This window comes from Rhinoderma darwinii, chromosome 6 (genome assembly GCF_050947455.1).
Source record: "Rhinoderma darwinii isolate aRhiDar2 chromosome 6, aRhiDar2.hap1, whole genome shotgun sequence".
NCBI classification, from domain to species: domain Eukaryota; kingdom Metazoa; phylum Chordata; class Amphibia; order Anura; family Rhinodermatidae; genus Rhinoderma; species Rhinoderma darwinii.
Window position 1 is genome coordinate 141051309 of NC_134692.1, and position 12057 is coordinate 141063365.

The following is a 12057-nucleotide window of genomic DNA, read 5'->3' on the forward strand; positions in this document are numbered from 1 at the left end:
ATGTCACGCGTAGAAATATAAGCAAATGTTATGTAAATCCGGCGTCTCTGCGGAGGAAATGATCGCTCGTTAACCGGCAGGCAGCCATGATGCTGCACATTCACTGACCACATCCAGAGTCGCTGATCAATTTAAAGGGGAATGTGCTCTCAAGATACACATTGGGGTAGCAGAGAAGTCATGAGTGACATCACACCAAGGTAAGCTCTCTAACCAATCAGATACCTTATTTCTCATGTCACTGTCTGACAGCCCGTGAAGTCTTCTAATGTCTGTCGTCTTGGTATAGGACATGGGTGACAATTACTAATGGCTGCCATTACTCTTCCTACCGGTGTTGCCATCCAGTTTACCAGAGATATAGAATGACATGTAAATCTACATTGTTATACAAAGTTACATTCCCACCCTCTTATTCCCTTGCTGCCCATGTGTCAGTCTTCACTGCAGTTTTGGAATTGTATTCATGAATCCGTTTTCTATATAAGATAAGCCATAAGGAGGAAACATGTAGACTTATTGGTAACCCCAAGATAACAATGAGTTATAGGTCATTCAATCTGGGAAAAACTGGGTGACAGCCGCTATGAGCCACATCACAGCTGCAACCCAGCTTTCCCCAGACTCAGAATGACATATATGATTGTATTGCTATGTACTGTTACATCCCACCTCCATTCTGTGTCAACCATTATCCTTCCTTTTATGGGTGTCAGTGTTCACTGCAGTTCTGGCATTGTATTCATGCACCAGGAAGCTCAGGATAAACAGATCTATAGTAGACGATGAGCACATTTGCAGCTGGGAGGGTATTTCACAAGATTTGAAGCTCTTTATTGACTGTGTTAGATCAATAGTATTAATAGGAGGCTGCTTGTCACTGGCAGGGACCTCAGCGCTTCTGCCAGTGGCAGGGATAGTAGTGACATTAGCGCGTTCCCATCCAGTGACTCAGAGCTACCTGCAAAACACCAAAATCTTATTGACTGTGAGAAGAATGTGAATTATTCAGTATCAGGATACAGCAGGGATGGGCCCTCAGTGCAGAACTCCCCGGCATTAACTCCTTCACCTCCACCCAGAAACAAATGCAGAAAAAGTTCTAATTCAAGGACTGTGCATCTCCCCCTCCCGGACCGAAGAATGTTTTATCTGTTTCTAGGAAAGCTGGGTGACATAACATATACACCTGGTCCACAACCACCCCCCACCTCTTCTTACAGGGAGACCCGATCATTGACACCACTACATTACTGGGGGATCCCTCTAGGTTGCCAATTATTGAAGCCCCCGCTGTTTATACTGGTGGAGCCCCAATGTCAAATCTGGGCCCGCGCCAGGGCCTACTGGGCTAGAGGGGCCATAGAGTAGACAGGGGCCCTCTGTACCTGTGCAGTGAGTCCAAGGGCCACAGACACCTGGAGCCGGCCCTGCCCATTGGCTCATTAATCTATAGTCGTCAATGGCATCCAATGATAACATGGGGCACCCCGACAGCTCTCACGGAGGGGTCCCGCAGCAGGAGACCCCCATGTTACTGATGTGTCTTTTAGCTTTTTTACCTGCAATAACAGAGGAACAATGAGAAGAATCTGGAGGAGGCCGGACGCTCAGCAGATGTTTTATCTCTGATTCTGCAGATTTCCCTAATAGAATAATAAACCCAGAGAGGAAAACGTTATATCTGTCATCCGACATCCGTGTTTACATCCAGAGGCTAAAATCCTGTCCTGACCTTCTCACAGCTGAGGGTTTGTTACAATTGTATCGAGTCTAGACTCTCAGCTAACCACATCAGCTTTACAAATCCCTCTCCTGTCCTGATAGTTTGTTACAATGTATCAGTGCAAGTAAAATGTATCAGGTGGTTTAGCTCAAAATGCCAAGTAGGAACGGATTATAATATGGGTGAAAGGGGCAGTTGTTGCAGGACTTCCACTACCCTTCACCTACCATAATACTATATTGCAGTAATATGTAGGTATTGTATACGGTGATATTATTTAGGCACTATAATGTAGGCAGTATATGGCAGTAATATGTAGGTGCTGTACGGTGGTATTATTCAGGCACTATATGGCACTATAAGGGCGGGTTCACACATGGCGGAATTCCACTTAAATTCCGCTGCGGACACTCCGCAGCGTTAATCCGCAGCGGAGCCGTTTCTCCATTGACTTTCACTTTAAATTAGCAGTGTTCGTTTACACGATGCGTACAATTCCGCTGCGGAGCATAGGCTGCGGAGCGGAATTTGGTGTCCGCAGCATGCTCTGTCTGTTGCGGAGCAGTGGCGGACTCATGGCGGAATTTCTCCATTGACTTCAATGGAGATTCAAAGTTCCGCAATGAAGTCCGCAGCTGTCATGCACATGTCATGTGTGCTGCGGATACGTCTTGCTTTTTTAACTTGACATTTCTTCATTCTGGCTGGACCTATGTATTTCTAGGTCTACAGCCAGACTGAGGAAGTCAATGGGGCTCCCGTAATGACGGGAGCGTTGCTAGGAGACGTCTGTAAATAGTCACTGTCCAGGGTGCTGAAAGAGTTAAGCGATCGGCAGTAACTGTTTCTGCACCCGGGACAGTGACTACCGATCTCAATATACATGTATCTGTAAAAAAACATATAAGTTCATACTTACCGAGAACTCCCTGGGTCTGTCTCCAGTCCGGCCTCCCAGGATGACGTTTCAGTGTAAGTGACGGCTGCAGCCAATCACAGGCAAAGCACAGGCTGCAGCGGTCACATGGACTGGCGCGTCATCCAGGGAGGTCGGGCTGGATGCCGAAAGAGGGACGCGTCACCAAGACAACGGCCGGTAAGTATGAAAATCGTTTCCTTTCACTAGGGAAAGTGCTGTCCCTTCTCTCTATCCTGCACTGATAGGGAGAAGAGAAGCACTTTTCCCGCAGTCTGCAGCAGCTAGTCCGCATCAATGTACTGCACATTTTGTGCAGATCCGCTGCAGAATCTGCAACGCAGATTCTGTGCGGCATCGATGCGGACAGTTGCGGAGGAATTCCGCCATGTGTGGTCATGCCCTAATGTAGGCAGTATATGGCAGTTATATATAGGTGATGTACGGTGATATTATTTAGGCACTATATGGCAGTAATATGTAGGTGCTGTACAGTGGTATTATAGAGGCACTATATGGCACTATAATGTAGGCAGTATATGGCACTATAATGTAGGCAGTATATGGCACTATAATGAAGGCACTATAATGAAGGCACTATATGGCAGTAATATGTAGGTGCTGTACAGTGGTATTATATAGGCACTATATGGCACTATAATGTAGGCAGTATATGGCAGTAATATGTAGGTGCTGTATAGTGGTATTATAGAGGCACTATATGGCACTATAATGTAGGCAGTATATGGCACTATAATGAAGGCACTATAATGTAGGCAGTATATGGCAGTAATATGTAGGTGCTGTATAGTGGTATTATAGAGGCACTACATGGCACTATAATGAAGGCAGTATATGGCAGTAATATGTAGGTGCTGTACAGTGGTATTATTTAGGCGCTATATGGCACTATAATGTAGGCAGTATATGGCAGTAATATGTAGGTGCTGTATACGGTGATATTATGTAGGCAGTATATGGCAGTAATATGTAGGTGCTGTACAGTGGTATTATATAGGCACTATATGGCACTATGATGTAGGCAGTATATGGAAGTTATATGTAGGCAGTATATAGCAGTAATATGTAGGTGCTGTACAGTGGTATTATATAGGCACTATATGGCACTATGATGTAGGCAGTATATGGCAGTTATATGTGGGTGCTGTACGGTGGTATTATATAGGCACTATATGGCACTATGATGTAGGCAGTATATGGCAGTTATATGTAGGTGCTGTACGGGGGTATTATATAGGCACTATATGGCACTATGATGTAGGCAGTATATGGCAGTTATATGTAGGTGCTGTACAGTGGTATTATAGAGGCACTATATGTCACTATAATGTAGGCACTATATGGCACTATAATGTAGGCAGTATATTGCAGTAATATGTAGGTGCTGTACAGTGGTATTATAGAGGCACTATATGGCACTATAATGTAGGCAGTATATGGCACTATAATGAAGGCACTATAATGAAGGCACTATATGGCAGTAATATGTAGGTGCTGTACAGTGGTATTATATAGGCACTATATGGCACTATAATGTAGGCAGTATATGGCAGTAATATGTAGGTGCTGTACAGTGGTATTATAGAGGCACTACATGGCACTATAATGAAGGCAGTATATGGCAGTAATATGTAGGTGCTGTACAGTGGTATTATTTAGGCGCTATATGGCACTATAATGTAGGCAGTATATGGCAGTAATATGTAGGTGCTGTATACGGTGATATTATGTAGGCAGTATATGGCAGTAATATGTAGGTGCTGTACAGTGGTATTATATAGGCACTATATGGCACTATGATGTAGGCAGTATATGGAAGTTATATGTAGGCAGTATATAGCAGTAATATGTAGGTGCTGTACAGTGGTATTATATAGGCACTATATGGCACTATGATGTAGGCAGTATATGGCAGTTATATGTGGGTGCTGTACGGTGGTATTATATAGGCACTATATGGCACTATGATGTAGGCAGTATATGGCAGTTATATGTAGGTGCTGTACGGGGGTATTATATAGGCACTATATGGCACTATGATGTAGGCAGTATATGGCAGTTATATGTAGGTGCTGTACAGTGGTATTATAGAGGCACTATATGTCACTATAATGTAGGCACTATATGGCACTATAATGTAGGCAGTATATTGCAGTAATATGTAGGTGCTGTACAGTGGTATTATAGAGGCACTATATGGCACTATAATGTAGGCAGTATATGGCACTATAATGAAGGCACTATAATGAAGGCACTATATGGCAGTAATATGTAGGTGCTGTACAGTGGTATTATATAGGCACTATATGGCACTATAATGTAGGCAGTATATGGCAGTAATATGTAGGTGCTGTACAGTGGTATTATAGAGGCACTACATGGCACTATAATGAAGGCAGTATATGGCAGTAATATGTAGGTGCTGTACAGTGGTATTATTTAGGCGCTATATGGCACTATAATGTAGGCAGTATATGGCAGTAATATGTAGGTGCTGTATACGGTGATATTATGTAGGCAGTATATGGCAGTAATATGTAGGTGCTGTACAGTGGTATTATATAGGCACTATATGGCACTATGATGTAGGCAGTATATGGCAGTTATATGTAGGCAGTATATGGCAGTAATATGTAGGTGCTGTACAGTGGTATTATATAGGCACTATATGGCACTATGATGTAGGCAGTATATGGCAGTTATATGTAGGCAGTATATGGCAGTAATATGTAGGTGCTGTACAGTGGTATTATATAGGCACTATATGGCACTATGATGTAGGCAGTATATGGCAGTTATATGTGGGTGCTGTACGGTGGTATTATATAGGCACTATATGGCACTATAATGTAGGCAGTATATGGCAGTTATATGTAGGTGCTGTACGGGGGTATTATATAGGCACTATATGGCACTATGATGTAGGCAGTATATGGCAGTTATATGTAGGTGCTGTACAGCGGTATTATAGAGGCACTATATGTCACTATAATGTAGGCACTATATGGCACTATAATGTAGGCAGTATATGGCAGTAATATGTAGGTGCTGTACAGTGGTATTATTTAGGCGCTATATGGCACTATAATGTAGGCAGTATATGGCAGTAATATGTAGGTGCTGTATACGGTGATATTATGTAGGCAGTATATGGCAGTAATATGTAGGTGCTGTACAGTGGTATTATATAGGCACTATATGGCACTATGATGTAGGCAGTATATGGAAGTTATATGTAGGCAGTATATAGCAGTAATATGTAGGTGCTGTACAGTGGTATTATATAGGCACTATATGGCACTATGATGTAGGCAGTATATGGCAGTTATATGTGGGTGCTGTACGGTGGTATTATATAGGCACTATATGGCACTATGATGTAGGCAGTATATGGCAGTTATATGTAGGTGCTGTACGGGGGTATTATATAGGCACTATATGGCACTATGATGTAGGCAGTATATGGCAGTTATATGTAGGTGCTGTACAGTGGTATTATAGAGGCACTATATGTCACTATAATGTAGGCACTATATGGCACTATAATGTAGGCAGTATATTGCAGTAATATGTAGGTGCTGTACAGTGGTATTATAGAGGCACTATATGGCACTATAATGTAGGCAGTATATGGCACTATAATGAAGGCACTATAATGAAGGCACTATATGGCAGTAATATGTAGGTGCTGTACAGTGGTATTATATAGGCACTATATGGCACTATAATGTAGGCAGTATATGGCAGTAATATGTAGGTGCTGTACAGTGGTATTATAGAGGCACTACATGGCACTATAATGAAGGCAGTATATGGCAGTAATATGTAGGTGCTGTACAGTGGTATTATTTAGGCGCTATATGGCACTATAATGTAGGCAGTATATGGCAGTAATATGTAGGTGCTGTATACGGTGATATTATGTAGGCAGTATATGGCAGTAATATGTAGGTGCTGTACAGTGGTATTATATAGGCACTATATGGCACTATGATGTAGGCAGTATATGGAAGTTATATGTAGGCAGTATATAGCAGTAATATGTAGGTGCTGTACAGTGGTATTATATAGGCACTATATGGCACTATGATGTAGGCAGTATATGGCAGTTATATGTGGGTGCTGTACGGTGGTATTATATAGGCACTATATGGCACTATGATGTAGGCAGTATATGGCAGTTATATGTAGGTGCTGTACGGGGGTATTATATAGGCACTATATGGCACTATGATGTAGGCAGTATATGGCAGTTATATGTAGGTGCTGTACAGTGGTATTATAGAGGCACTATATGTCACTATAATGTAGGCACTATATGGCACTATAATGTAGGCAGTATATTGCAGTAATATGTAGGTGCTGTACAGTGGTATTATAGAGGCACTATATGGCACTATAATGTAGGCAGTATATGGCACTATAATGAAGGCACTATAATGAAGGCACTATATGGCAGTAATATGTAGGTGCTGTACAGTGGTATTATATAGGCACTATATGGCACTATAATGTAGGCAGTATATGGCAGTAATATGTAGGTGCTGTACAGTGGTATTATAGAGGCACTACATGGCACTATAATGAAGGCAGTATATGGCAGTAATATGTAGGTGCTGTACAGTGGTATTATTTAGGCGCTATATGGCACTATAATGTAGGCAGTATATGGCAGTAATATGTAGGTGCTGTATACGGTGATATTATGTAGGCAGTATATGGCAGTAATATGTAGGTGCTGTACAGTGGTATTATATAGGCACTATATGGCACTATGATGTAGGCAGTATATGGCAGTTATATGTAGGCAGTATATGGCAGTAATATGTAGGTGCTGTACAGTGGTATTATATAGGCACTATATGGCACTATGATGTAGGCAGTATATGGCAGTTATATGTAGGCAGTATATGGCAGTAATATGTAGGTGCTGTACAGTGGTATTATATAGGCACTATATGGCACTATGATGTAGGCAGTATATGGCAGTTATATGTGGGTGCTGTACGGTGGTATTATATAGGCACTATATGGCACTATAATGTAGGCAGTATATGGCAGTTATATGTAGGTGCTGTACGGGGGTATTATATAGGCACTATATGGCACTATGATGTAGGCAGTATATGGCAGTTATATGTAGGTGCTGTACAGCGGTATTATAGAGGCACTATATGTCACTATAATGTAGGCACTATATGGCACTATAATGTAGGCAGTATATGGCAGTAATATGTAGGTGCTGTACGGTGATATTATATAGGCACTATATGGCACTATAATATAGGCAGCATATGGCAGTAATATGTAGGTGCTGTACAGTGGTATTATATAGGCACTATATGGCACTATGATGTAGGCAGTATATGGCAGTTATATGTAGGCAGTATATGGCAGTAATATGTAGGTGCTGTACAGTGGTATTATATAGGCACTATATGGCACTATAATGAAGGCACTATATGGCAGTAATATGTAGGTGCTGTACAGTGGTATTATATAGGCACTATATGGCACTACAATGTAGGCAGTATATGGCAGTTATATGTAGGTGCTGTACGGTGATATTATATAGGCACTATATGGCACTATGATGTAGGCAGTATATGGCAGTTATATGTAGGTGCTGTACAGTGGTATTATATAGGCACTATATGGCACTATAATGTAGGCAGTATATGGCAGTTATATGTAGGTGCTGTACGGTGATATTATATAGGCACTATATGGCACTATGATGTAGGCAGTATATGGCAGTTATATGTAGGCAGTATATGGCAGTAATATGTAGGTGCTGTACAGTGGTATTATATAGGCACTATATGGCACTATAATGAAGGCACTATATGGCAGTAATATGTAGGTGCTGTACAGTGGTATTATATAGGCACTATATGGCACTATAATGTAGGCAGTATATGGCAGTTATATGTAGGTGCTGTACGGTGATATTATATAGGCACTATATGGCACTATGATGTAGGCAGTATATGGCAGTTATATGTAGGTGCTGTACGGTGATATTATATAGGCACTATATGGCACTATTATTGGGACAGTAGTGATCTTACATGTTTGCTCATTCCCTGATGCCAAGGGCAACATCAATTACTCTTAAAGGGGGCTCCCACTGGTGACCTGAATGAGACATAAAACTCAACAAAATCTGCAGTTATTCTCAGCCACGGGAAAGTACAGAAATATAACAGAAGGGGTCCGGCCAGGTACTAAGTGCTGTGACCCCCTTATTCAGTACGTCCCAACTTCTGCAATATCTAAATGAACCCCAATAATAATACCAGATCTCCATAGCGCCCCCCCCCCCCCCCATAGTATAACTGTTATATAGCACTGAGAAGTAGTTGATAATGTAATGTAACACAGAATACACAATGTAATTAGCTGCATTCATGTCTGTGTTATGTAAGGACAGGGCCGTGTATAGCAGGTGGATGTGGAGTATATATATATATACATGGATGTTCAGAATATTTCTTCTCTTGTGTCATAGATACATTTGCGGAGTATTCCTCCCATCATTGCGGTCTCCTCTGCTGCCCCCTGCAGGCTGTGCAGTGCTGTGCGAGTCGCTCTGCTTCATGTGATTGGTGTAGTTTGGGTTTGTCAGATGTGGCCCCTCCTGTCTCTTTGGTATGCACCCCTCCCTCCCCCTGCCTGGAGCTGTCACTTTAAGCCACTCCTATCCCTACACACTATAAACAGAACACATGGGATTAACCCCTCTCCTGCCAGGTGGCATGCAAGCCCTACATGAAATGTAATAGATTGATACATATGTAAGGAATTATAGTCTGCAGAGCAGTGGTCTGCAGCCTGCGGCCTTCCTCTGTTGTAGTAATACAACTTTCAGCATGTTGGGAGTTGTAGTTTCACAACAGCTGAAGAGCCACAGGCTGTACTGGTGGATTCACTCCCATCATACACGGATTTGCTCTCCTATTCTGTGCTGGAATCTGTGGGGGTTGTGGCAGTGCAGGGGTTAAGCTGTGTGCCTGGCCCTGAGCTTCAGAGGACACTACATGCTGCTGCTGCTGCTGACCTGTGACAGTCCCTGCATGAGAGGTGGAGTGTACACTAAAGTCAGCTCCACCTTCCAGGTAATAATAACCTGCCCATCCAGTCACTCCCCCTCCTACCTGTAGAGCAGGATCCCCAGCTCCTCACTGACTCCCTGCAACTCCCCAGCCAGGAGCCAACACCTCAGAGACTCTGCAAAGGGACTTCATCGGGGGCCCCAGCCTGCAGCATCACCCCAAAACCCAGGAGCAGCCACCGGCCACCTGAGGAGCGAGGAAACATGAGCTCCTTGTTCAAGAAACGAACCGCTGCAAAGTACAGCCCCAACCCTGTGCAGCCCAAAGTGTGAGTAGCCTCCACCTGTTACGTTAGAGTGTCCCTATAGGATATACTCTCACCTGTATGACCTGTCCACTATAGAGATTATCCAATCACCTGTACACGCTGTCCCTATAGAGTATCCTCTCGCCTGTACACACTCCCCTATAGAGAGTATCCTCTCACCTATACACACTGTCCCCTATAGAGTATCCTCTCGCCTGTACACACTGTCCCTATAGAGTATCCTCTCGCATGTACACACTGTCCCCTATAGAGAGTATCCTCTCGCCTGTACACATTGTCCCCCATAGAATATTCGCTCACCTGTACGCACTGTCCCCTATAGAGAGTATTCGCTCACCTGTACGCACTGTCCCCTATAGAGAGTATTCGCTCACCTGTACACACTGTCACCTATAGAGTATCGTCTCATCTGTACACTGTCCCCTATATAGCATCTCCGCACCTGTACACAAATTCTCCTATGGATAGCATCCTCTCACTTATACATGCTGTCCCCTATAGAGTATCCTCTCACCTGTATGAGCTGTCCCCTATCGAGATTATCCGTGCACCTGCACATGGTCCCCTATAGAGTATCCTTTCACCTGTATGACCTGTCCCCTATAGAGGTTATACACTCACCTATACACACTGTCACCTATAGAGACTCTCCACGCACCTGTGCACACTATCCCTTATAGAGTATCCTCCCATCTGTATGCACTGTCCCCTAAAGAGAGTATTATCTTGCCTGTACATATTGTCCCCCGTAGAGGGTATCCACCCACCTGTACATAAGGTCCCCTATAGAGAGTATTCTCTCACCTGCACGCCTGTCCCCTATAAAGAGTATCTCCCTTAACTGTCCCCTATAGACAGTATCCATGCACCTGTACACACTGTCACCTATAGAGTATCCTTTCACCTGTACACTGTTACCTATAGAGAGTATCCACAATGTTATCTATACACACTATCACCTGTAGAGCATATATAAATGTAATTTATACACTATGCATATTGTTACCTATGGATTATGCATACTATGACCAGTTACACCTATACACACCACCACATATACACTGTACACACTGTCAACTATGTTCTATGCATTCTGACACTAATACTATATACCCTGGTGTTTGTTACCTATGTATTATAGGTACTCGCATCTATACAATGACTTATGTCTGTTCATCATTAGGAGGCTAGCTCTCTGCTGAGATCACTCATACTATATATATATATATATATATATATATATATATATATATATATATATATACTGTGCTGGGCTCTAGATGCTCTACACTGTATATCATGTACAGTGCTGAGATATAGAAGCTCCAAACTGTTTATACTGTTCTGTACTAGGATCAACAGATTCCAGACTGTATATATTGTTTTGTACCAGTATCTAGAGGCTAAAGACTGTATATTACGCACTATGTTGAGTTTTCAGGATCAGGTATGCAAGGTTCTAGAGCCTGCACTGGATATATTGGGTTCCAGTGTCTGTGCTGCTGCTTACACTGGGTTCTAGTGCCGGTTACACTGGGTTCTAGTGCCGGTTACACTGGGTTCTAGTGCCGGTTACACTGGGTTCTAGTGCCGGTTACACTGGGTTCTAGTGCCGGTTACACTGGGTTCTAGTGCCGGTTACACTGGGTTCTAGTGCCGGTTACACTGGGCTCTAGTGCCGGTTACACTGGGCTCTAGTGCCGGTTACACTGGGCTCTAGTGCCGGTTACACTGGGCTCTAGTGCCGGTTACACTGGGTTCTAGTGCCGGTTACACTGGGTTCTAGTGCCGGTTACACTGGGTTCTAGTGCCGGTTACACTGGGTTCTAGTGCCGGTTACACTGGGTTCTAGTGCCGGCTACACTGGGTTCTAGTGCCGGTTACACGGTGTTCTAGTGCCGGTTACACGGTGTTCTAGTGCCGGTTACACGGTGTTCTAGTGCCGGTTACACGGTGTTCTAGTGCCGGTTACACGGTGTTCTAGTGCCGGTTACACGGTGTTCTAGTGCCG

The 12057-nt window shown here is 43.2% G+C and overlaps 1 protein-coding gene across 1 annotated transcript in view; it reads left to right on the forward strand.

The window, feature by feature from the left end:
- The first annotated feature begins 9836 nt into the window (after positions 1-9836).
- The window catches only part of PPL (periplakin), a 56013-nt gene continuing 53792 nt past the window's right edge, over positions 9837-12057 (forward strand). Inside the window, exon 1 of the mRNA XM_075830693.1 lies at positions 9837-10046. Coding sequence (XP_075686808.1) covers positions 9982-10046 — 65 coding nt within the window. The 5' untranslated portion in view covers positions 9837-9981. The remainder of the gene's footprint in view (positions 10047-12057) is intronic.